The sequence below is a fragment of the Myzus persicae genome, unplaced genomic scaffold (assembly GCF_001856785.1).
Source record: "Myzus persicae strain clone G006 unplaced genomic scaffold, MPER_G0061.0, whole genome shotgun sequence".
NCBI classification, from domain to species: Eukaryota; Metazoa; Arthropoda; class Insecta; order Hemiptera; family Aphididae; genus Myzus; species Myzus persicae.
In genome coordinates, this window is record NW_019103659.1 from 89,443 (window position 1) to 114,533 (window position 25,091).

General features: G+C 29.1%; 4 protein-coding genes and 1 long non-coding RNA gene across 6 annotated transcripts; 3 read left to right on the top strand and 2 right to left on the bottom strand.

Annotated features, from left to right (window-relative positions):
- Positions 1-955: 955 nt before the first annotated feature.
- Positions 956-4,943, bottom strand: LOC111034998. The gene is made up of 9 exons (XM_022316470.1): positions 4,794-4,943; positions 4,492-4,714; positions 4,312-4,419; positions 3,899-4,056; positions 3,631-3,823; positions 2,466-2,664; positions 2,140-2,254; positions 1,786-2,079; positions 956-1,702 (listed from the first exon to the last, which is right to left on the bottom strand). The coding sequence occupies exons 1-9, from the start codon at positions 4,797-4,799 to the stop codon at positions 1,235-1,237; spliced, it is 1,764 nt and encodes a 587-aa protein (XP_022172162.1). The 5' UTR covers positions 4,800-4,943; the 3' UTR covers positions 956-1,234.
- A 3,898-nt stretch (positions 4,944-8,841) lies between these two features.
- Positions 8,842-12,562, bottom strand: LOC111035001. Of its 2 annotated transcripts, XR_002604602.1 has the most exons (5): positions 12,244-12,562; positions 12,132-12,180; positions 11,978-12,055; positions 10,186-10,243; positions 8,842-9,551 (listed from the first exon to the last, which is right to left on the bottom strand). It is a non-coding gene; the product is annotated as an uncharacterized LOC111035001 (long non-coding RNA). The 2 variants fall into 2 exon arrangements; XR_002604601.1 differs by having other exon boundaries at positions 8,842-10,243.
- On the top strand, positions 11,075-13,694 carry LOC111035000. The gene is made up of 7 exons (XM_022316471.1): positions 11,075-11,431; positions 11,496-11,606; positions 11,690-11,789; positions 12,606-12,749; positions 12,843-12,956; positions 13,064-13,246; positions 13,309-13,694. Exons 1-7 carry the CDS (start codon positions 11,382-11,384, stop codon positions 13,450-13,452), a joined length of 846 nt encoding a protein of 281 aa, XP_022172163.1. The 5' UTR covers positions 11,075-11,381; the 3' UTR covers positions 13,453-13,694.
- Positions 13,695-15,163: 1,469 nt separating this feature from the next.
- On the top strand, positions 15,164-17,572 carry LOC111035004. Its single transcript, XM_022316476.1, has 2 exons — positions 15,164-15,659; positions 15,760-17,572. The coding sequence occupies exon 2, from the start codon at positions 16,326-16,328 to the stop codon at positions 17,208-17,210; it is 885 nt and encodes a 294-aa protein (XP_022172168.1). The 5' UTR covers positions 15,164-15,659; positions 15,760-16,325; the 3' UTR covers positions 17,211-17,572.
- Positions 17,573-19,025: 1,453 nt separating this feature from the next.
- LOC111035003 (solute carrier family 35 member G1) lies at positions 19,026-20,903 on the top strand. The gene has a single exon (XM_022316475.1). It carries the CDS (start codon positions 19,320-19,322, stop codon positions 20,337-20,339), a length of 1,020 nt encoding a protein of 339 aa, XP_022172167.1. The 5' UTR covers positions 19,026-19,319; the 3' UTR covers positions 20,340-20,903.
- Positions 20,904-25,091: the final 4,188 nt, after the last annotated feature.

Sequence of the window (25,091 nt, forward strand, 5' to 3'; positions counted from 1 at the left end):
TACTGAGTATATTATATTATTGTTCCAAGGATTCCAGGAAATAATAATTTAAATCGTGTACAGGTAAATAAGTACAATAACGTACACATTTGGTTAAACGGTAGTCTAAAAATATATTTCTAGTAAATTTAATGCAGAATTTACTCACGTAAAGTCACTATTTACCATAGATATATAGTATTAGTAATAACTGCAGAGACCGGAATTTTATGCATTTTCATATTCATACTGAGTGTATGCAACAGTGCAGCACGACTCTACGAGGGTTTGAAATGTGGGCGTTTCAAATCCAACCGATTTCATTGACCAAATTTTATTTAGCATATTTGAAGGGTTAAGGCATACTTCGTTATTATAAAGCATGTAATTTGCATATTTTATACACTCTTAATAATTAAGTGAACCGTTTCTTCTTTTCTATTAACAAAAAGGACGATAGTTTTTAAATCAATCGACAATTCATTTGAAATTTTCATCAAAAAATTGTTGATCATCAAAAATATAATTTTTAATTTAGGAAAAATATTAATTTTTGCTGCGCCATCAAAGACAAGTAATAATTCATATCTGTTAGATTTTTGATGGAACATCAAAAGGCATCAGGTTGGGCCTGGTTTACTTCATACTTGCCCAGTTTTATAATATTATATCAATGTTTATTAATTTGGTAGGTACATATTTTTTAATACACAAATAATACTGTATATTATTTTGAAAGTTTTTGTGCACATTGTTGCATATTTTGTCATTTTTACCATGCATTTTTAGTGATATATTATAGCATTTTTATACATTTTATACATTTTTTTATTTACCATCATTTTAGTGCATATATTATATAAATATATAATCCCGGTCTCTAACTATATTGCTAGATTTTACCGATGTCAAATAAAAATCAATCGTTGTTTTGCCATATGGGGTAGGTATTGCAGATTCAGAATAATAAACCAAGTTATGAAGTACCCAGACATTTATTATTCATATATTATAGTAGATTAAAAATGTTAATATTTATATAAATAATATTAAGCTACGGTAGTTGTTGACGTTAGCTGTGTACACTACTAATACTCACTTATATTTAAAATAATAAATAATAAACATAATATTCATATTTATATCCGTTATTCATTATTCATATTATAATGTATAATTAATATCGACGCATAATAAAGAATATAGATAGGTAATATTTACCTATAGGCTATATTATAACAGATATTATAGTATCTTAACGTGATCGAGTACTTATAATTGAACTGACTCTGCTCAATCGTCTGCTGGTTACAGAACCCGTTCTTCTGGGTTTCTTTGCCTTCTCCTCTCTCTTCCTTCTCTTGCTGGACGATTCATCATTGCCTTGTTTGAACTTGAAAACATTGTACAGTATGCGCATAGATACTATCATGAATATAAGGAAACCAAAGCCTATGCACAACATCACGATAATCCCTTGGTAAGGAGATTTCGTTTTTTGATTTTTTTCCCCGCTGGGTAAGAACTGCCAAATCGGCGACCAGTCGTCTTCCTTTGCAGCTGTCGCTTCTTCTACCGGCGGAACTGTAGCTACAGTTTTGGTTTGTTTGGTCTTATACGATTGGCAAAAGGCCGAACGGTCCGATCTGTTTGAACGTATCGAGGACGGCAAGAATACATTTTTCACGAAGCTCATTCTATCGCCATTCGTTATTGTAGAGATCTGCATCAATTATTATTTCCAATTTATATTAGGTATAAATAAAATAGTTAATTATAACGATATTAATGGTACTCTTATACTACCAAATCGAATTGCCTTGCAACCGTGTTCCACATATATACGCTGACGTGGTGTGGTATTTCCATTTGAAATCTAACTCTTTTTGGACCTTCTGGTCCGTTCATTATTGTCGATTGTGTCCTCAGGAGTGATGCCCATTCCATAGGTGGCATGGATTGAAGATTACGGCAAATTCCCGGAGAGTCTAAATTATACTTACATTTTTGGTCCATTGACATTTTCAGTGCATTTGCGAATAAATGCACTGCATATGTTATTGGGATAACGGTGGAATCCAACTCTTCTTCAAGTGAATCCTACAATTTTACATTATCTAATTAACTCCAAGTAGATCAGTTTGACATCGTCGTTCATACCAAACACATTGGATTATTATTACAACTTCTTTTATATGTTCTGGTTTGCTCGTGATAACTAATTAACAGGGAATCGTTGAAATACTGTTTGATATCGTTTTTCACTATAAATTCCCTGTAAATAATTCATAGTTAATAATTAAATATTATATATTGTTGAACCTACATTACATACTTAAAAAAATGACAGAGAGCGGGTAATATAATATAATTATAATATAATATAATATAATATAATATAAATTACAATAACATAACAATATATAAATCATTATACAGTGTATTATTTATACAAATACTCAAGTAAATAAAACAAGGGCACTTACGTGGCTTCTTGCATAACAATCATTTTCAAAGAATCAGACCTTGGAAAATCCCATAGCTTTAATCCAACAGAAATTATATATATGACTATTGGAGATCTTTGAGAGTTAGCACTGTTTGATAGAATCTTCAACATGGGCTTTAGAGCTTCTGGTTTTTCGACGATTATAAGTATCCCGTCAATTGATGATTGGACTTGACCTAAATATTCATATGACACATTTAGTGCACTTATACCCATAGTATACCCCTTGTTACGCATTTAAAATAAAATTATTATGGATCAGTAAAAAAACCATATTATCAATATGTACAACCTACACAAGTGATTTTTAACCTCAAATCGCGCCCGAATTAGGGTCGCGGAAATTTGTGTAGTGGGTGTCGGTACATAATTCACAAGTTATTTCAGCATGATCTTTGTAAATATTCAAAAAGATATATAGAGGTAGAAAATCGTTCTGAATATTTTAAATTATCATTTAATTTGTAGGTATGTGTAATTTCTATGTTTTAATATTTTGTACTATAATTTATTTAGTGTTCATAAAACATGCGAAGTATGGTAATTTTTTTTAAGGATCACTAAACGTCAGGGTCGGGAGCCACTGGATCAACAAGTATGAAAATAAATAATAAAAAATTGTATTATAAGTTTCATATTTTTAAGATGTTAAAAATTAAGTATAACAATTATAATTTAGTTAAATCTACCTGTAACGCGTAGGTAATTTAAACATTTATAAAACTCATGTGAAAAAATGTTTATTAATAATAAGTTTATAATAATTTTAACTCAAACTACCCATTAGTTAAACCTAAAAAAATTTGAATCCCTCACAATTTTTGACATTTTTATTAAAGCTATAGATTTTACAAAATTGCCTATTGTAATGAACATAATATTTATTATTTAAAAATTTCCCCGTCTTAGAAAATTAAAATTACCAATACCATTAATTTTGTAAAATAGTTGCTTTAAAAATAAACCCTTCCCCTCATTTAATTAGGTTAGTTTTCCAAATACACCAGTTAGTTATTAATAGGTTAGAAAATATGTTAGAATTGATGATTACATTATTATGTTTATGAGTTCACGCGTTCTTATATACGTTTGTAAAATTATGAAATCTATTAAAAACTATTATCATATTAAAAAAATCATACTTTCAATAATTTCTTTGTAAACTGCAGTATACCCATTTTCAGATTTTGGTAACATGATTGGTTTTCCAACTGGACAGACATGACCGTCCGACAAATCCACAAGTGTATCTAATAAATTGGTAGTCTGAACTGAATCTTCTACTACTGGTACATAATTTTCCCATCCTAAATTACCCAACATTGTAAGAATGGCCTGATAAAAACAAAACGATTAAACCAATATTGATATTTATAATATATTCTAAAAACGCTATGATATTTTTTTCACTTTTGCTCTAATTCCGGTTTGCTCTGTTCCAATAAAGAAAACATTTGCGGGTCTTTCTTTCAGATCAATTTTGTACGGCAAAACGTGTGTTTTGTTAAGTAAAAATGTTATTTTATGTACGTTGATAAATGATTCTAAATCGTCCGGTCCTACATATCCTAGATTATTAAACCATATATTATTTTTCTGGTCATTATATTATAGTGGTGTCATTTCGGTATTTGGTAGAGTACAGGGGAAGACATTGACGGGTCATTGGGCCGGTTATTGAACCATATAGCCATAAAGGTAGTCAATTTAATCATATTGTATATAAAACCACATGTTCACATGACAGCGAACGCAATATAGGTCCACCCTATCCAAATGACACCACTGCCCTAAAATAAAAATAAAATATGTTAATGCCAAACCTAAAAACAACGGAGATTTAATGCAAGTTTGCTCGGCAGAAACCAGTCCCTTCATTGTGGCTTTTACGGCTCTATTCGAATTAGAACAAGTGTCTAAAATCTGTAAGCCTGACAATTCGGATATTTACAAAAACATATTAATAATACATAATATTATAGGCATATAATTATTGTACTTACTGATTTTCAAATCTCCATATTGACTGAGATCTGCATTTACTTTGCTGAGTCCGTATTCCAGAGCAGCCAACTGCTGTATACCTCTAATTTGTGTTTCGGAACAATCTTCGCCGGAATGCAGTGGTAAAAGCGCACTTAGTACCGCATAATCTTTTATGTTTGGTTGATTGGTACATACCGGCAACGCGAGCACTCTATTTAATAAAAAAACAAACCACCAAATCTGAAATAAAAAAAATAATAAACACTTGTTATTAGTTGAAATGTTTATTTAAAGATTTAAATCTTTATTGTACACATACAATCATTGTTTCTTATTATATCTTCAAGTTTTTGTTTGTTTTAATATTATTAGAAAACAAACGATTTTTCCACTACAACAACATTTCTAGTAAAATTGTCTACATACTACGTGACTCCCGTATGAAAAGGAAGAAAGGAGTGTATTTCGGGGGGGATTTACAACGATGTTCTACATTGCAAATTGGATTGTACACTTGTAATCGTATTAGTATTTGGCTTCCCAGTGCCCTTCATCGAATTAATAGATCAATATAAATATTTATAATAATGGTTACAATTTAAATTTGAAAAGTAAGTTTATTTTTTTATAGACAGGTAGGTGTACTATAATTCGGTTGGCGTTATCATACACGATACACATTTTCGTAGTCCGAACACATTAATGTAATTACTAATTAAAATAATTATTAATCATTAATAATATTAATATTTCAAATTTTCATACAATACGATTTAAAATATTTAATATTCATTACATAATAATGTATACAATGGTCATTTTTCGGGTAAAGAAAACAATTGAGTATCCTAGCAGTTTCGTAGTGACGTTTTGATTGTACCAAATTATTGTTGCTGAGCTCCACATTTTATCACTTGGGTTCCAATTCGTTGGTTTTCTTTTCCCTAGTCGATCTAGCTATCTAACTGAACACGATTGTATGGCCATTGGCTTGTCTCATATGTATAGCACCAACACTTATTTGTATTAAAATATATTACACAAGAATTAATTTTTTAGTTTTTACCTACAAAAATACTTTCCAATTTTTATTTTTACATATTTATTAAATAGGTATGAAACGATTTTAGAACTTGTGATAATTATAACTGCAGTACTTACCAAAATTTTTTTTTAACCCGATTTAAACAATTAATACTTACCAATAGATCATAATACGGGTAGAATATTATATTCACTTTGATATTTAATTTTTCCATGACTAAAAATGTTATTTTTTTGATTTATTAGCTCCTCTATTTCCGCATTACTTCCTCCAATGGACTTCCAATGTGATTATAAAATAAATCAAAAATTTGAATTAAAATACGATTTTGGAAAATTCTAAATTTTAAAATTATTGATTTTGGAATATTACATGTAACATGACAACTGGTGTTACCTGTAATAGTGTAGTAAACTGCTGCAACACGATTGCGCACTTTTCCCTTTTTTGGGCCGTCGAAAATTACAACATGATTTCGCATCGATCCCATTTTACCTGATAAAATTACAAAACAATTGCACACCAAATGATAATTGTACGATGTGTATAACATGCATAATTTGCAGTTTCTTATAGAAGGTGTGCACATTTTGTGTAATATATTTTATAATTTATATAGCTGTTATTATGTTCCTGCAAATTAAATTCAATTAATTAAAATGTATACACACACAATATAATATACATACAAATTTAAAATACATATTTTACAATTGAATATTATATTTTATAATGTATACATTCACTCAAGAACTAATAATTAATTTAACATTTTCCTTCCCAATTACAGGCTTAAAGTTGATTTTAAAATTTGATCATTGTTGGTTTGGATAAAAATGTTTAGTGAATTCATGAATTTATTGTTGCTCTAAATGAAAAATAATTCACTTTAATCGGTTAATCCATTCACTCTATCTAGTATAAGGTTGGATAATGAAACAGGTATTATTGTAAAGAGAAATAAGATTAATGTGGAGTGTGTCTACATTGAAAATATAATAAATGGGTAAATATATATATAACATGGTTTACTCTAGATAAACTAAATTGTCCGTTGTGCTTTCGTGGACTCATGGTTAACTCAATTTGATAATGAAAATATACCTTTAAACATGAACCTTGTACTCTATAGTCTATATCATTCAAAAGTAATAAATCATAGATCTTTTAAAATATTTTTAAAACCTCTAAACAATGATCTTAACAATTTAGAATTTATGTCTGGATAATACCCTAAAATGTTCAGCTTTTTCCATTCAATGATCGCTATATTTAAGAAGATGGATTTGGTTAAATACATGCAAGATAATAATATAGCTAATGAGTTGCTGGCGACGAAGATAAAAACAATTTATTAAAAACAAACGTTCTGTAGCGCTGCGTAGCTACAGATATGCGTTTTTATATATAATAATAAATACTTCACCTTACTCGTACAAGGTACAACCAGTGCCGCAACTACCGGGGGTGCAGGGGGTGCATTGCACCCCCAGCAGAGAATTTAGAGGGCCCCGAAGGGGCCCTCTTTAAATAATTGAAAAAGACTTAAAATTATTACATAGTAAATTAGAAAATAATATAGATAATAATATGTGTCTAATGTCTATACTCTATAAATAAAATATATATTATGTTCTGTTGCAACAATCATGTTACCAGTTAAAGCAGAATCAGTAATAGTTTATTTTTAATAAACCAGGAATATATCAATTAGTTAAAATTATTATAGTACCTATTCTAGAAATTTAAAAATTTTTTTTTTTATTTTGCATATGATTAGTTGGTGAATTGGATTTAAAGTTGGAGTTTCCAACAGATAGAGGACATTTTCAAAATATCACAATCAGTTCTAATTTGAAAAAACAAATTCTATCATATGGTCCTTGCAAACCGTCAATAAACTTTCCTTCGGACATAATTTTTAGTGATGAAAATGAAACTATGAAATCTAGCAGACACTTTTTTATCATTAGTTGATACTGCTTTATTTCAACTCGAAGATCGTTTTAAAGGACTTAAAGTAGTATCAAATACTTTTAATTTTTTATTGCCACCAAATATAATAAAATTAAATGAAGCAGAAATAGTAAAATCATGCTATGATTTTATTCAGTTTTACAAAACTGACGTAACTTCCGATTTAACTAGTCAAGTTCTATCTTTAAAGGAATTTATAAAAAACACTGATATGAAAACAATTAAAGAATTATGTTTATATTTAATAGAAAACGACCTATCATCTTTGTATAGTGAAGTTGTTACATCTTGTATTATATTTTTAAGTTTACCAGTGACTGTAGCATCGGCCGAACGGTCATTTTCTAAACTTAAACTGATTAAAAACTATTTAAGAAACTCGATATCTCAAGACCAACTAACAAACATAAGTATATTAAATATAGAAAGAGCTCGCACTGAAGAACTTGATGTAGAAAAATTAATTATTGACTTTGCCAATCAAAAAAGCAGAAAAAAAAATTTTTTAAAGTAATTTTAATATTATAAATAATATGTTATTATTTTTGTAATGTAAATGTTTTATCTAATGTAAATTTGTATTTTTTTAGTTAAAAATAAATTTAAATTGTGGTGGATACTTAACGTTTACATATATAAATATATTTTTCATGAAAAAATGTTGTAAAATATTGGTAAGTAAGGGGCCCTATTATTTGGTATTGCACCTCGGCCCTATTAACCTTAGTTGCGGCACTGGGTACAACCGTTCTGTGTAAGGTCGGATTTCCCAATTTATACATGGTAATATGGTATAATCAAACGTCTATTCGATTTCCGAGTAGCTTTGATCATAAATTCATAAACCAATGGGAATTATAGCTACCTAAATTTATTGTTTTCAAAATTTAACCTAGTATATTTTTTAAAGAAATTTTTTACGATTAATAAACTCGTTAAACAACTAAATATTTAAATTTTTCAGGAATAAAAATTTTAATAATACACACGAGTAATTATAATCAAATTAAAGTACCTATCTAATGTATTAAGTATTATATTTTATATTTCAATGTTTTTCCAATGTTAAGATATTATTCCAATTGATAAAATAACAAAAGAAATATTACGACCTCTTAATTGGCATCCTTATATAGTATGCCTACTGAATAAGGAAGTTAATAGACCCAAACGGATAGCAGGTTCTATTGTATATGATTTGTAAGTAATTTAGATGTATTTATTTTTATTTTTCAGAGATATTATATAGAAAACCAACCGTAAATCAACGATGCTTTATTTTGAAATAGTGTTTTGTAATGCTGGTAATGAGATATCCAGCCAAATAATGTATTCCAAACAATAATTCCAGACACAATATTTATTTTTAAAATTAATGCAAATGGTATAAAGTTGATTAATCTAAGCTTAGGTTAAACAAATATGAACAGCTAGGAAGGTACTTTAAATTCTTAAGAATTAAGTCAAAAAACGGGTTTCAATAAACAGCCAGAAAGGTAACAACGATGCAGTTTCGGAGACATCGAAGGGAGAGCCCAATCGGGCCTGCAACAGTACGCCGCCGATCGCAAAGGCATAAAGACGTCAAACTGCACGTCGCTCTCATTGTATTGGAGCGAAAAAGTTCAAAGTGCACGACACTGCAGAAATGTGTTGCTCAACAGTTGACGGTGGCCACGAGAACCACTGAAAGAAGTCAATGGCTTGGGAAACATAGCGGTGTGAACTCGAAACGGACGGAGAACAGCGGACTCGAGGACATAAACTGTAGCAGTGGCTAAGAATGGCGTAGAACTCCAGAAGGCAGAGGAGATGCTCCTCTGCAGCAAGTGTGCAACTGCACCAGGTGTGCATCACGTGACGAGCGTTCGACATCCGATAACGGACGAAGAGTAGGACAGTGACCAGCCAAAGACCAAAACGTGTTCGGTCCAACTTTCTGAGATGGACTGACACTTCGGGTGTGGCGTGACCTCTTTTCTATGGGAGACGTGTTCGGACGGAGGCAATAGCAATGGCAGCTTCAGTCTGCACTCTGCAATGCCCAGTCGATAACTGAAAATATTAAAAAACTGGAAATAACTCATCCCCGTGTTATCCAATAGCTACTACAAAATTCATAAGACACATCACCTGCTATATTCAATTAGAGAGTCACGTTTATATTTCAATTTTTTTTTTCGTTAATTTTTGGCTGATGCCCAAATTATAATTTGTCCAATTATTTAAAAAAATATGTCTGTTTGTACTTTTATTTCAAGAATTGGTACTTGTAACAGATTAAATATGTAGTTGGAAACCAGGGGAAAAAAAAAAAAATTTAGTGCAATTAAAAACAATCCGGAAAAACAATCAAATAACTTGGGAAAAAACTGGAATTTCACTACGCAAAACCAAATTATTCACAAAATCAATTTTTTTTTTTGTTGTAACTCCAAAATGAATCTCCAATTGTAGACTTAATTTTCATCGAATAATTAATATAGTACATGAAATATAGTTCAAAATATTTCTGCTTTTTGTGTGCTACTTATTGGTATTTTAAATTTTCGATATTTTAAAAGTGGTTTTCAATTTTTGTTATAAGTTGGGTGATTAATAATTATTTATTATAAAATGAGTCATTGCATTTAAAAACAAATATTTTTTACTCTAATGAGTCGTCGTTTGGTAAATCATTATTACTCACTCAATATCCACCAAATTGTGTATCATAAAATATACCTACTCCACTGGTGCCCGAGAATCTGAAAAAATAAGCACTTGCATTGAAAACTGAGCTCAATTTATTACACAATATGATCTTTATTATTTACTTTTAAATTTTTTACTCCTTCAATATTAGGTAAGTACACCTTTAACATGAGATGGAATACTAAATGTCTAAATACTAAATATTACCTAAATATTGCAGTAATGTTCTATTATAACATATATTCAGGCCCGACGAGAAGGAGTTGCAGTCGGGCCTGTAGTCCTAGGGCCCGAGTCTCAAAGGAGGACCGGGTCAAGTCCACTAGGTCTAGTTTTTAATATGAGTCAGTGTTGGGCTATATTTATGAGCCATTCGATATGATTCGTGCTAATAACCTACCTAAATAATTATTGAGTATGTTGTACAATGTACAGTAATAACAAGTCTGCGATAAAGTGAACTGAAACACTACAATTTTAGCACAGATTAGATAACATTTATTAAATCTATTTTTTAAATTTAATTCGTGTCATTAATGTAAAACTTAAATAATTAAAATCTTCGAGGAATAGCCGCACAGACTATATGGATTTAGTTATGTTTCTGGGGCCCAGGGGCCTTGCATGTATTACACAGATTTCTGTATAGTACCTACAATATTATACAAAAAATATAGACATCTGCGATAATCATCGTCAGAATAACAATTTTTTTACTATAAATTGTTATTTATTATTATAGTAGTAGACTCGACGTAGCAGCCACTTAAATTGTGCTGGCGAGTTTCGGCGGTTTTAATTCAATGACTTGTTGAACGAGAATAGTGTGCTCTTCTATAAAAATGAAACACTGTATTGTTATCACAAATTTGTTTTTATCTTCTTTTAATTTTGATAGTAATATAACAATGGGTTTTATCTATCCTGTGGTTTTAGACGTTTTGGTATCTGAATTATTCTAAATTAAGTTGTTTACATGTTTACGTTGATCTGTAATTTTTATTTGAACAGTGTTAAAGGTACTTTGAGAAAATTTTATTTCGAGTCAGCTTGGTCAAATACATACAACCAAACGAGATTATACAATTACGATAACTATAGAAATGTGCACACAAATGCCATTGCCATAAGACATTGTGCGATTTGTTATAAAAACTATTGAAGTAGGAAATCGTTTTCATAAAAAAAAACATGGGTCGAAGAAGTGGAAAAGCATCAAAATTGAAACGCCATTCGTCTCTGTAATATTTCATGTTATACTTTTTCAAAATAAACTTAAACTTATAAATAATTTTTAAATTTCAGTGATGACTTAACTGGTAGACCATATAGATTGCCAATTGACCGAAATCAAATTCGTCGAGTTGACCAAATTGATAATCCTCAAAATGGACATGAATATCTTTACATGGCTAGGTATAAAATGTGTTATCTATTTGATTATTTTATACAGTTTTTTCTTCAAGACATTTTGGTTAAGTATATTAATTTGTTTATAGAAAAATGGAAGATAAATTGCCTCCAGTTATGACTGCCACTAATGTTGAACTTCAGGAATTTATAAACAAATTTGAAAACAATGCTCCTACATATGTAATAGTTAGTATTGAGATATATTTTGTCATTTAACTACTTGATTAATACTAACAACTTGAACAAATAAGTAAACAATTCAAAATAAACATTACTTTAGAACTTAATTATAATATTTTTATATTCAATCAAACATATTGATCAGTAATATGTAAATTTATATTTTTCAACGATGCAGAAAAAATAAACAATACCTTGCTTTGTGTCAAACTTTTAACTCGCCAGGTGGTTCTACCACTGCCCAAAAGCACAGACTCATGACGTTATTTCCCCTACATTAACAGATGTTTACACAATTACTACAGCACTTGATATTTTCCATATTAACAACAGATTTTAGCTATTTACCACTGGCACAACAAAATCTTAGGCCAAGATTCTCAAAAAATTGCATTCCCTGCCACAATGCACAGTATACATAATTATCTAATTATTGGTCTAATTGAATTTTCAAAGTTACCTAAATATTAAGTATGCATATTCATTTTCCAGATGAAACTGCTCCATGTATTAACTGGATCCAATCCCCACTTGATTCTTCGACCAAAATATTCCACTTACAATACACACTAAAAAAAGCTTGACCAAATATTTAAAAATTTAACCTTATTGTATTTATTGATTAAAGTATAGAAAAAAGCCACTATATATTTATATGAAAGACTTATTATTTTAATATTCTGATGCTTCATAAACATCAAACTGATAATTTTATCTTATTAATTTACTTAGAACTAATTTTGTAATTTGTTATTGAGTAATAATTTATTATCTTAAGAAATCATTATTAAAATCAAAATAACTATGATAATTTTTTTTCAGCCTCAACTTGAATTGCCTTGTATAAAAAATAAGAAATTACTGCCGACTAAAGCCGAAATAATGTCATACATTGAACAGTATGATAATGCCAGAATTAAAATTCAGGATACCCGGAAATGTATTACTCATCCTGAAAATATATTGGTATGTTATGTGTCTATATTATATTTAATATAAATTAAAAATTACAGTGTATATTTATTTGTGAATAATAAAAACGAATTCAATAATTTTCAGCCAATATCTAATTCACCAACTGCTTGGTTTACATTTTTATTTGGAAGACAAATTAATGCTTCTACTCCTGTGAATCCTGTTCATAATATTGACAAAAGTGTTTATTTTTTTCAGGTAATTAAAAAAAAAATATTCTTTAACAATAAATAAATATTATACACTTGTTATCAATATCAAAAGCTAGTAAAATATTTGAACACTATAAATTCCATTTTGTTTAGAGCCACTGTGCTGCTGTTATATCTAACTTTGTTCAATGGATTATGAAAAAAATAATAAACACTAGTGATGTAACTTCTTGGACATTTTCTGTATATGCTAGTATGGATAGTGATCCGAGTGAAACTCTGTTATCAGACATGCGTATACTTACCCAGTGTTTTATTAATGCCCGGGCAGAAATTGTAAGTGGAATGTCATCTATACTAAAGTCATATTTAGTAATTTTGTATTTTATATTTTAAAGGAAGACCATTTGGATGTTTCTGCTTTACGTTACAGCTGCTTAATTAACTTGGTCTCAGAAAAATTCAAACAACATGATCTCGGTGATATTGTTAACTATAAAAATCATTATTCTGGTAGTAGTACGGTAAAAAAACAAATATGAAGACTAAATACTATTAAATGTGTTTAATTCTTTACATTTTATACTTAATGCCCTAAGTTCTAAGATCATAGAACTTAAATATTTATTTTAACAAATGTTTATTATATAAACTTATGATTTAAAATTAATCTTTATTTGTGTAAGTTAGTTAAATGATATCAAAATATTATTAAATAATAAATATTGAGTATTGCAAGGAGGAACTTGTGAGCCATAAAATTCATTATTTTTGTTATGTACGAGTAACAATATACCAATATCATGAAACTACTATTTTATATAACTACTATGTTCATTGTAACTATCCAAGGATCTACCACAAATAGTTATTTGATGATCATATGAGTATTTTATATTACTCTATATTTATCTATTCATGTTTGTCTTCAAAAATATTTGCTTTCCTAATTAATTAATTTTTAGTTATGATTTTGAAAAATTATTTCTATGTAAGAAAGCCTCATTTAATATAATGTATAATGTTTTTTTGTTTTATATAAACTCAAAATATGATAATTGAATTTATTATTTTTGTTATTTTTAAATATCGAAGATAACCAAATTATAAAACTATAATATTTATATTTAATGCTTAAAATGCTAAATTAGTCATTTCCATTAAGTATTGAAACAGTTATGAAAGCCTTGAGGTTCATGCAGGAGACAGTAGATACTCATCTCCTGAGAACAAACACAGTAAAACACAATGTATAATACTTAATTAAAAAATGTTAAGTAAATAATTCAAATTTGGCATCATCAAAAGTGTTACTCTTAAAATATATAATGAAACAATTAAATAACATTTTATGGAAACTTGAAAATGTTTCAACATTTAAAAGTCATGAGTAGGGATGATAAGTTGTACACTTGTGCCGCTGAGAGAGTGCTACTGGGCTGCGACCAAAACTCACCCGATCGCAGGTATTAGAGTGGGAAAAATTTAGTTACAAAAATGCAGAGCTCTGTCATTTGAAGTAGCGCTCTTTTAGTGGCACGAGTATAGAAATTGCATATTTCTGTCCATATCTTTTATTGATAGCTTGATGAGCTAAAAATCTGTCCCATAACCTAATGAATTCATATAATATGTGATTTTTTATTACTTATTTTTGCATATTTTGGTAATTTTTTTTAGAATACCACATTAATGATTTTTTTTCCTTAATTTTTAAGCAATATATTTATTTAAAAACTATCAAGTTTCCATGCTATTTTTATTTACCTTATTTTATTCAGAGAAAAAAAGAAAAATGTAAGTGAAATGTTATCATACTGTTTCAGATATTATTTAAATCAGTAGTAAAATTGTCATTAAAAATATCCAAATGCCACTGTTATCTGTTTCCCATTAACAAAAATAAGATGCGTCTCATGTGGTCATTATCATTATCATAATTATTTTTTTTATAACATGGGTCAAGGCCCACTAACATACACCACAATTTAAGTAATAAGTAGGTACTTCAATATATAAATACTGCGGGTCACTTAATAAATCATTTTTACCTTTAGGTTTGTATATACCTACATATTATTTTAAGTATGTGTTACATAGTTGTATAAAATAAGATTACAATTGGATTAAATTGTCAAGTCCATGTTCCCCCAAAGAATGCAATAGCTAACAAGGTTATTTATTGTGAGCTGAAAAGACCTGAGTGATTTGAGGTATGTTGTTTAGTAATGTAATATTTGCTTTTAAATGTTTGAGTTAAATTTATACCTGTCTACTAATTTTATGTGCATTAGTTAAAAATAACATCTAAAATCTATTATAAAACTAACTAGTCACTATAGGTGTCAGGTGGTAATACCTAGAAAGGGGATGACCATTAATTTTTCCTTCTACTTGTTTAATAAAATCATTGGACTATAGTGATCTGAAAAAAACTCTGTTTAGAATAAAACTGATGCTTATGTCTCAAAGTCAAGTGACCAGCCTACTGTAATTTTTACAACTGGGCTGAGTAATTATTGATAACCTAAGTACTTCACTGAAACATCTACAACGGTTCAACTTCTAGGTTGATTCCCATCCTTATTTCTCATTTAATAATTTATAACATATTTAAAATTTATGTTGAACCGTTATCTTACCAATTCTACTACTGATCACCATAGAACTTTAAAAAAATTCATTAGTTCCTCTGCTAGGCGAAACTAAAGATGGACGAAGGTGTGGTCAACCCGTTTACAATATACAAGTAATTGAATATATTCAACTATTGAGCAGTGGGTTAGGTTGTTATTATTGACTTGTAAAATCACTTTACCTGAACAATATTATTTTAATTTTATGAATAGCAAAAACATTTTAAACACATATCATACGGTCACATGGAATATGAAGACAATGTAATAAAGCCTTGGAGGATTAAGATGTCTGAACAGGGTTGCCACCCGTACTATTTTTTAAAGTATTGTACTTTTTTTTTCACTTCTGTACTTTGGACTTTGTAGTCTTAATAAAGTACGCTAAAATACTTTATTTCCTATAATATTTACTTGAGGAAAATAGTTCATCAATTATTCTTAACACGGAATATAGATATTGTGGGGGCGCAAATAAATTGTATAATATTATTGTTTTAGAAGTAATAGTATTCAATATTACAATTAATATTAATCAATTTTATTATTATTCTTAGTATTTTTGTATTATTTTAGTATTATAAGGGCCAGCTTATCTCCATAAAATAATTGATTATTTAAATAGTGAAAGTGTTATTGCTTTTTCTATTCAAACTGATGCTAGCAACAAAAAAAATGTAAAGCTTTTTCCTCTCAGTGTCCAATATTTCAGTATTGAAAATGGCATTGAAAATAAATAAATTGATTTTTATGAAAATCCACATGAAACGGCAGATGAAATGTCTTCATATATAAAAAAATCTTTTGAAAACCTCAAATTATCTTTGCATAAAGTCTCTGCATTAAGTGCTGATAATACTAATTGTAATTTTGGAAAAAATCATTCGTTATATACTAACTTAAAAAAAGAAATTCCTAATTTAATAAAAGCAAACTGTCATGCACATATTATTCACAACTCTGTAAGATATGCAATGAATTTTATATCATTTGATATAGAAAATGTAATTTTAAAAATATATGCTCATTTTTCTCAATCTTCTGTAAGACGTGAAACATTAAAAGATTTTTTTACATTTTTGAACTGTGAATGGTCTGAACTAAAGAAACATGTAGTGACTAGATGGTTATCTTTACTGCCTGCCATAGAAATGATTCTAAAAAATTGGGAACCAATTAAATCCTATTTCTTATCCTTGGAAAAATGCCCGCCTTTAATATTAAAAATACTTTTTAGTGATGATCAAGTGACAATAAAAACTGACATAGAAATATACTTTTTCTTTTTAAGTCATATTTTGCCCTTATTCAATGAATACATTAATAAATTACAAGGGAATAACATATCAGTTATGGTAGTTTATGATGCGATGAATTCATTGAAAAAATCTTTAGAAATACGAATAAAAGATACAATTTTTGGCTTTCACACAAACCAACTTATTGAAATGTCAACAAACAAAGATATTCTTATTAATGATTTTTTAAACTTTTTGAACAATGCAATTAATTACTTGAATAAATGGTTTGATTTCTCAGATTTAAATTGGTTAAGACAAGTAAAATGTGTTAACCTTTCAAGTGAACTTAAATATTCTGAATTGTTATATTTGATTAGTGAGCTTAAATTAGAAAATAAACTTTTTTTGAATATCAGAATATGAATGAACTGTATGACGAATGCAATAGAATAAATGAAATGTTACCATTATTAAAAGAAACTAATTCAAATTCATGTAATAAATGGCAAAGTTTATTTAAAATTGCAAATCTTGAAAATAATAACTTTCATCTTAAAAATATTTACAAAGTTGTTAGTTTTATATATAGTATTCCTGCAACATCAAGTTACTGAGAGAGAGTATTTTCTATGATGAACTTAAAATATAGAGATGAAAGAAATAAGTGTAGGCTTGAACTTATCAAATATGAATTAATTATCACTTTTAATGTTAAAGAAATATGCACTGAAATTTATGATACTTTTTTAAAAGATGAAAAATTACTAAAAGCTGCTAAAAGTAATAAAAAGTATACATTTAAAAATATTGTTAATAAAAATAATTTATAATATATTTATAGAAATAATGTAATAATAAAATATTGTTATAAGTTTGTTAAAAAGCTTAGTTCTTAATACTATGTTTTAATTCTATGATGTTTGTATGATATTAATAAATTCACATTTTTTTATTGTTTAAATAATTATTTTTTTTTTTGTTCTGTACTTTACTCATTAATGGTTTTGTTCAGTATTTTCACAATTTATTTTGTGTGCAAAAAAATTTCCATAAGTCATGATGTACTTTATTTTAAAAACAAAAAGGTGGCAACCCTGTGTCTGAATGAGAATAACCACGGAATAGATGAAATTTAAATAAGCATAATTAAGCATAATTAATATTCCTATAAAATTTAATTCATGTAATACACTAATACCTAAATTGATATGACAATCCTCTTGGTTACAGAATAGGTACGCCACTGTTTCAATGTTTTGACAATTGACCATAAAATGGCTGAATAGCATAATATTCAGTGTAGTGAAACTGAGAGCAATAATTTGGAGGCTTGGGGCCTTAATGTAATACTCATAAAAGTAAATTACCTAAACTAAGAAAAACATTTTTGAAGACTTAATTTTTTCAAATTAAATTGGTTTCAATCTTAAATAGTATTATATAGGAATAGGATATTTTATTAATTTTGTAAGTTCCTATATGAAACATGTTTATATCAATACTATGAAATACAAATACCTAATCGTTGTACTAAAACTACAAATTCAATGTTATACTATATTATTGCAATTGTAAATTGTAATATGATAATTCAAAAAACACAATTTACATTTTTTTCTAACCGTGAGAACCCCACAACCTCTCCTCCCCCACTTGGGAAAGAGCCTGGGTATGTCTATAATTATTGTTATGTATACGTTGTATAGTAAGTATGTTAGTAAATAATAGGCACTATGACTAACAGATAATATAAAATTATATTATCCGTGACACTAAAGAATAATTATCTTTTTTTATTTTTTAAAGACACTAGACCAATCTTAGATCATCTAAGACTTAGGGGGGCTATACTCCGATATTTTGTTGGGGCCCCTAAATTAAGGTCCCAGAGCGTAGGGTTGGTAAACAAGGGTTTGGTAATTGATGTTACTATAAAATGTCATTTTTTCTAAAAATAGCCTCTAAGTGACTTGTAATAATAAATCAACAACAATTGTACTTATACGTTCTAATGTTCTATACGTCAGTTTAATGTTTTGAAATTAATGAAATGAACTAAGGTTTTACCTGCGGACTAAAATATATTTGTTATTTTGGGGACCCACTTAATTTTTGTTTTTTTTTTTTTTAGGGGGGGGGCTATTTTTACTTTTTGCACTTACGACACCGGTAATGTTGTGGTACAAAAGTAATACCTATTATTATTCGATACTATGACCTATAATCGCAAATCCACTCAGTCGCGGATTTAGTGATTACATTATCAGAAGGTGATAATCAATATCCCATTTTTTTTTTACCTAAATGCTATTTCCAAATTCAAAATCCGGTGTTCGGCACATTTTTTGTTGTTTTTATAATATTTGTACATTACTCATCCGAAATTAAGAGATCTCCGCTCTACTTGACTATCGCATGTTTTCTTAGAGTTTAACTAATCCGATCAAGAGTTAGGTACTATTCTAGCACACTGCTTTCGAAAAAGTAACGTGTAAGTAGTTTTATAAAGTGAGTAATATTTAAACCATGTAAATGGCTGAACGACTAGAACTCAGAAATTTGGTGGTCGAGTCGGATACGCCATCAACAAGTTCGCCGATAACGCCAAATGTGACGTCGTCCCCTAGAACACAAATAAAAATTCTCGGTTTACTGTTGGCTGCTATATCATCCTTATTCTTCTCTCTAAGTACATTGATAGTTAAATTGCTCAACAATATGGACCCATTGGAATTGGCCGCCATTCGTTTTGTTGGAATATTGATTCCATCATTACCCATACTGATCTACAATAAACAGAATCCATTTCCAAAAGGTCAACGACTCATGCTACTACTTCGTGCGTTTGCAGGGGCCACTTCATTGTCTCTCGTATTCTACGCCGTCAGACACATGCCCTTAGCTGATGCTTCAGTAATTGTATTCAGCGTGCCTGTTATAGTCGCAATATTTGCCAGAATATTTCTCAAGGAACCATGTGGACTGTTCCATTACTTCACATTATTCTTAACTATGATTGGAGTCTTATTGATCACAAGACCTCCTTTCTTATTTGGGAAGTCGACTGCAGAATACAATTTTTTAGGTCCATTAGCTGCTTTGTTATCTACATTTTTTGGAGCTATTGTTTATATACTACTTAGAGCTTTAAAGAACTTACATTTCAGCGTTATCATGGTGACGTTTGCCACTTACTCTATAATACAAACGACTAGCATGGCTTGGGCTACAGGGAACTTGTGTTGGCCAAAATGTGGTACTGAGAGAATTTTAGTAGTTGCTTTGGGCTTATTCAGTTTTTCTGGACAAATGTTATTAACCATTGCAGCCCAACTCGAAGAAGCTGGATTGGTTGCTATTGCAAGGACTGTTGATGTGGTGTTTGCTTTTGCGTGGCAGATAATATTTTTTAATGAGGTACCTAATATTTTCAGTATTATTGGTGCAGTGTTGGTGACTTCATCTGTTGTACTGATTGGCCTAAGAAAGTGGATGATGACTATGCCTTCTACATCTAGCTTCAGGAAAAAATTTGGATTTCTATTTTTATGACAGCCAGATATATATCACTTATTATTAAACTATTGATCTGCCTAACACCAGTATTACTTAAAATAATTAAATCACTTTGTTTATTAAATGTATATTGTGAAATATTAAAATTTTGTGAAAGTAAAAAAGTACAATTTAACTAGCTCAATATTAGTTTACACGCTTATTATATTTTAGTTGTGAATCTGTACGTATACCATTTTAAGACTTGTATTTTAGAAACAGCAATTTGTGATCGTTAATTATTTCATAAGTTATTATTTTAATAATAGATTAAAATTGTTTTCTGACAATTATTTAAAATTATTAACATTTTTATAAAAGTATGCCAAATTAATTTTTTTTTAATTTGATTATATTTATAGCAAACTTTAAATTATTATTACCGAACAAATTGTATTTGTATAGGTTTAACAATGATCTGTCTTCTGTGTTTTAGTCTTTTTTCTAAAATTACTTTCTTTAAACTGAAATGTTCTAGTCAATAACATGTAATCTATTGAGTAAATTTTACATGGTATACACATGAGGTTAAAAATTGTATTTTTTTTTTTTTTTTTTTTTAATTTAAATGGCAATAGTTTGAATTCAATTTCAAGATTATATACATATAATAATGTNTTTTTTTAATTGATCCTGAGCCCGGCAACTGTGGCCATTAGCTATTAGTAGGTACTGTAGATTTTTGTATTGATGGTTTGTAGGTTTTTGGAACGGTAGGGGGAACACGTGTGTGTTTGTTTTGGCAGAATTTCGAATGGGGCACCCGTAGGTTTCTGCCATGCCCCGGGTGTATTTTTATTGTCATTATAATTGTATGATTAAAATATTCTTTGAATTACATTTTAAAGTTGTTTATAATATTTTTAAATTATGTGTGCTACACGTCTACACCCTTTGAGAATTAATGTAAATTTAAATTTAAAAACTATTTATAAATTAGTAGGTATTGTAACAAAAATAATAAATTAATAAATTATTTTTAATTCTAATGGCAATAGTTTGAATTCAATTTCAAGATTATATACATATAATAATGTATAATAATATTAATTTTAATTAGTTAAAATTATGTTGTATTTTGTTGTTTTTAATTGTTACAAAAAAAAGTTTGTATTCAGATTTTAAAATTCTATTCAATATAACAGTATAAGTTTTGAGAAAGACTGGTACAACAATATTATACTATAATATTTATCATAAAAAGATTGTTTTTATTCTGAAGGATTCATGAAAACTTGTTAAAAAAAACACCTAACTCTAAAAAATGCCATATTTAAACTAAAATATTGTAATTAGTTTTGCTAAAGGTTGTTTATGCGAATGATTTTAATTATTTCTCTGTGTTACTAATTATTTAAGACAATAAGATTTTTAGACATTTAGTTGTTATAATTTTTGAAAGTGACTAAATATTGTTTCAATGAAATCAATAAGTGCAGCCATCGGTGGTTTAGCTCTCCCAACTTAAAAAACTCAACAAACCCCTTAATACAGTACATAAGTTATGTAATACTACCTACTTAGTAAATTTGTCTTGACTAATGAATAATCAGAGTTCACGGTACTACTAAAGGTGGGACATTAAAAAAGACATCATGTCATCAAGAAAGCTCAGAACTAAGTAAATAATTGAAAAAAATGTATCACACCGGGCCAGTTGGCAAAGTGTGATGTAAGGTCTTAATAAAATGAAACTAAAAAAACAAAATTTCAAAATTTTTTTTGATATTATACAGCAAAAGAAGAAGACGGTGACGAGTAACTAGTAACTATACATAACTACCATGTCCAATGCCCTGGTTGAGGTTCCTGATAGTTCCTGTAGCTTTTCAAGTATGGTGTATTGGTCTGGTAACGAATATGATTATTTATTTATGCTATATTGAAATACGAATATCTATTGAAGTATACCTAATGGCTAATATATTATAGATTCTTATTCAAGAACTCATATGTACGTGAATACGAGTAATACGTCATTACAATATTATAATAAACATACCCAATTCACGATTCACATAGAACCACACGCCATATGAACTCATTTACTTATATTTCGATATAAATTATACGGCAAGTAATGTCCAGTAGACAGTAGTCATCATAATATTCATAGACATAGCTTGATGAATTTATATGGTGAGGGGGCTATAGCCACCTCAACACCCCCCGTCCCCCTGATTCTACGGTAAAATTAATGGTAGGTTTATAACATGTATTCAATCAATACATTAAATTTACACAATGCACAGACTTTAGTAGCCAATACTTAGGTTGTTGCACGGGAGCATGTCGCATTAACCTAGGTATAGCTGAATTGGTGCAAGAGGAGCATGTTTTTTGCTCCTGCAGGCGTCAACTTTTGAAGAGAAGCAAAATGCAAACTAAGCACTTATTCAAAAAAAAAATCAGACAATACGAAAGTTACTAACAAATTATTTGTTTTTCTTAATAGCTTAATAAATTAGTCATTTTTAAAAAAAACAAAAATAATTTATAAATTGAAATCCCGAGTCATGACTAAATTTATTATCTTTATTAATATTAACTTTTAATTTATATTTAATCATTTAGAAGCAGAATTCGAAGAAAAATGAATATCTACAATTTAAAATAATTGATATGATGTATATTGGTAAATTGTTTCATTTGCTTCGTTGTTCGTAACGATCGTTATTAAAAACTAAAAGTATGTTAAAAACACCCATTAGCATAGGCGCAAATAAGGTGAGGCTTGGAGGGCAAACTCCCCTTAATGGGAATCATGCCCCCGGTTTCATTATCGTATTTATGTAATTTGGGAAAGAAAAAAATTCATATATGAGTATAAGACTTCCGTGTATAGTACATAAACATTTTTGAAAAAAAATAAAGGGTATACCCGTATCTTATAAAAATTATTCAGGGATTTTTAACGTTTTGTACAGTGTCACATAAACGATAAATCTATAGTATTACCATTATCAGAAATGACATGACAAAATTGTCATAAGAAATGAAATATATAGTTTTATGTTTGTGCCAGGATGTCTATACATATAAAACCCAAATACCACTTTTACAGTCACTGATCGCTGTAACTCAAAAACTACGCAACATACGAACTTGAAATTAGGAATAGAGGTTCTTCTCATATTCTCACCGAGCAATAGGATAGGATTTTCAAAAATGTTGCGTTTTAGTGGAGTTATTAACAATTATAATTATTCATCGCTATACTATACGGCTATACCTATACGTTTTGTGCTGCACGGCACGGGTTTCTTGTGTAATTACATGTTAATATGAACCTCTCATTTTTACTGTAAATTATTTAGCAGATAATTTTCTTGAAAGTATTGATGTATCTAAATACAAATTCTTATAAGTAGACAAGTAGTTATTAAAATGTTTATACATAGGATAATAATCTTTAAATATGGTTTTACAAAAATATAAACTTTATATTATATTATTAGATATGGTATTTATTGTACTTGATCAGTTTTACAGATCATCTAAGCCCCCATATCTACTTAACCCATTACCATAGACATATTATCCTTAGTGCACAAAGCACAAAGATACAAAACTCAAAAACTAATCGTTTGAATTTTGATTTAGATACATCAGAATTTTCAAAACAAAACATCTGCTGAATAATTAAAAGTAAAGGGGAAAAGGGGGTGTCCGATTTGAAAAAAACAAAAGTTTGTATTGTCACGAGATCAAACAAAAAAGGTATGGGTACAGGTAAAACAAATCTCAAGTATTTCAAAATATGGGTTTCAACCGTTTCAAGCACGGACTAAGATCATAGAACAATAGATATATCTTAGTCCGCGGTTTCAAGTTTCAAATGTTTCAATATTCAAATTTCAGAACAGAATCTGATAACAGATAATTGATAGCGAAGTCGTTATCTCATTGGGATTAGACCCAATCGTAGAATAGCATTTTCATCGGGTTCTCTAACAATGTACGCTTTGCTTGTAATATATGCATAGCCGCATAGGCTCATCATGGCTCGTGGCGACCCGCGAGTTTTCAGCTACCTGCAACCCATCCTTTTTTGTCCGAAGGTCAACAATAAAAATTGTTCCGAGAAGTTTATCGATAAAAATAATCTCATGCATCGCGCGTACACCAATATTCATGCCAAAAGGAGTTTTTCCGGGCAACGTCCGGTAATTCAGCTAGGATATCTATATATAAAATATATATCTGTATATATATCCACCTTGGTTTGTGCTTAGCACGATAATGTACACGATGGATATCGAATTTTTACAGAGTTATTTTTAAATTGTCTTACCCGTAGAGTATAATATACACCCTATGGTTTTACCCAAAACGTAAATTTGTTATTTTTTGTTACCGACACCCGTATCATCGAAATCGTACGTTTCACACTGACGCACTATATCCTGCCTATTGGCACTATCGTCGAGTATCTCGTCAATCTCACTCTGACAGTCTGACGAGCGACGACTCCGATAGTCCGATGTCCGATTGAAGAGTTATTGTGAATCAAACATTATTACTCTTTGCTTACGTATTTAATAGTTAATACCAATGCATTACGCATAATATTTTTCACTCTGGCGTATTATTGTTATACCCTTAAACACGTCCTTCTAATATTTGGTTATTTCATTAAGCTTTTTATCTTGCGACATTACAACTGTTACTCTGATAATAACGAGAATTTAGTTAATTTTTTCTGGATTATTTAAAAGTATGGGAACAAAGGTCCAAGACTTGACTTAT

Bases quoted from the DNA above. Each gene is read 5' to 3' on its own strand.
- LOC111034998 (XM_022316470.1), bottom strand. The intron at 4,420-4,491 runs GTAAGTACAATA...CCGAATTGTCAG, and splicing joins ATATGGAGATTTGAAAATCA to GCTTACAGATTTTAGACACT. The intron at 1,703-1,785 runs GTAGTATAAGAG...TAATTGATGCAG, and splicing joins TTGCAAGGCAATTCGATTTG to ATCTCTACAATAACGAATGG.
- LOC111035000 (XM_022316471.1), top strand. From the start codon at position 11,382: ATGGGTCGAAGAAGTGGAAAAGCATCAAAATTGAAACGCCATTCGTCT. The intron at 11,790-12,605 runs GTTAGTATTGAG...ATTTTTTTTCAG, and splicing joins ATGCTCCTACATATGTAATA to CCTCAACTTGAATTGCCTTG. The intron at 13,247-13,308 runs GTAAGTGGAATG...TATATTTTAAAG, and splicing joins TTAATGCCCGGGCAGAAATT to GAAGACCATTTGGATGTTTC.
- LOC111035004 (XM_022316476.1), top strand. From the start codon at position 16,326: ATGTCTTCATATATAAAAAAATCTTTTGAAAACCTCAAATTATCTTTG.
- LOC111035003 (XM_022316475.1), top strand. From the start codon at position 19,320: ATGGCTGAACGACTAGAACTCAGAAATTTGGTGGTCGAGTCGGATACG.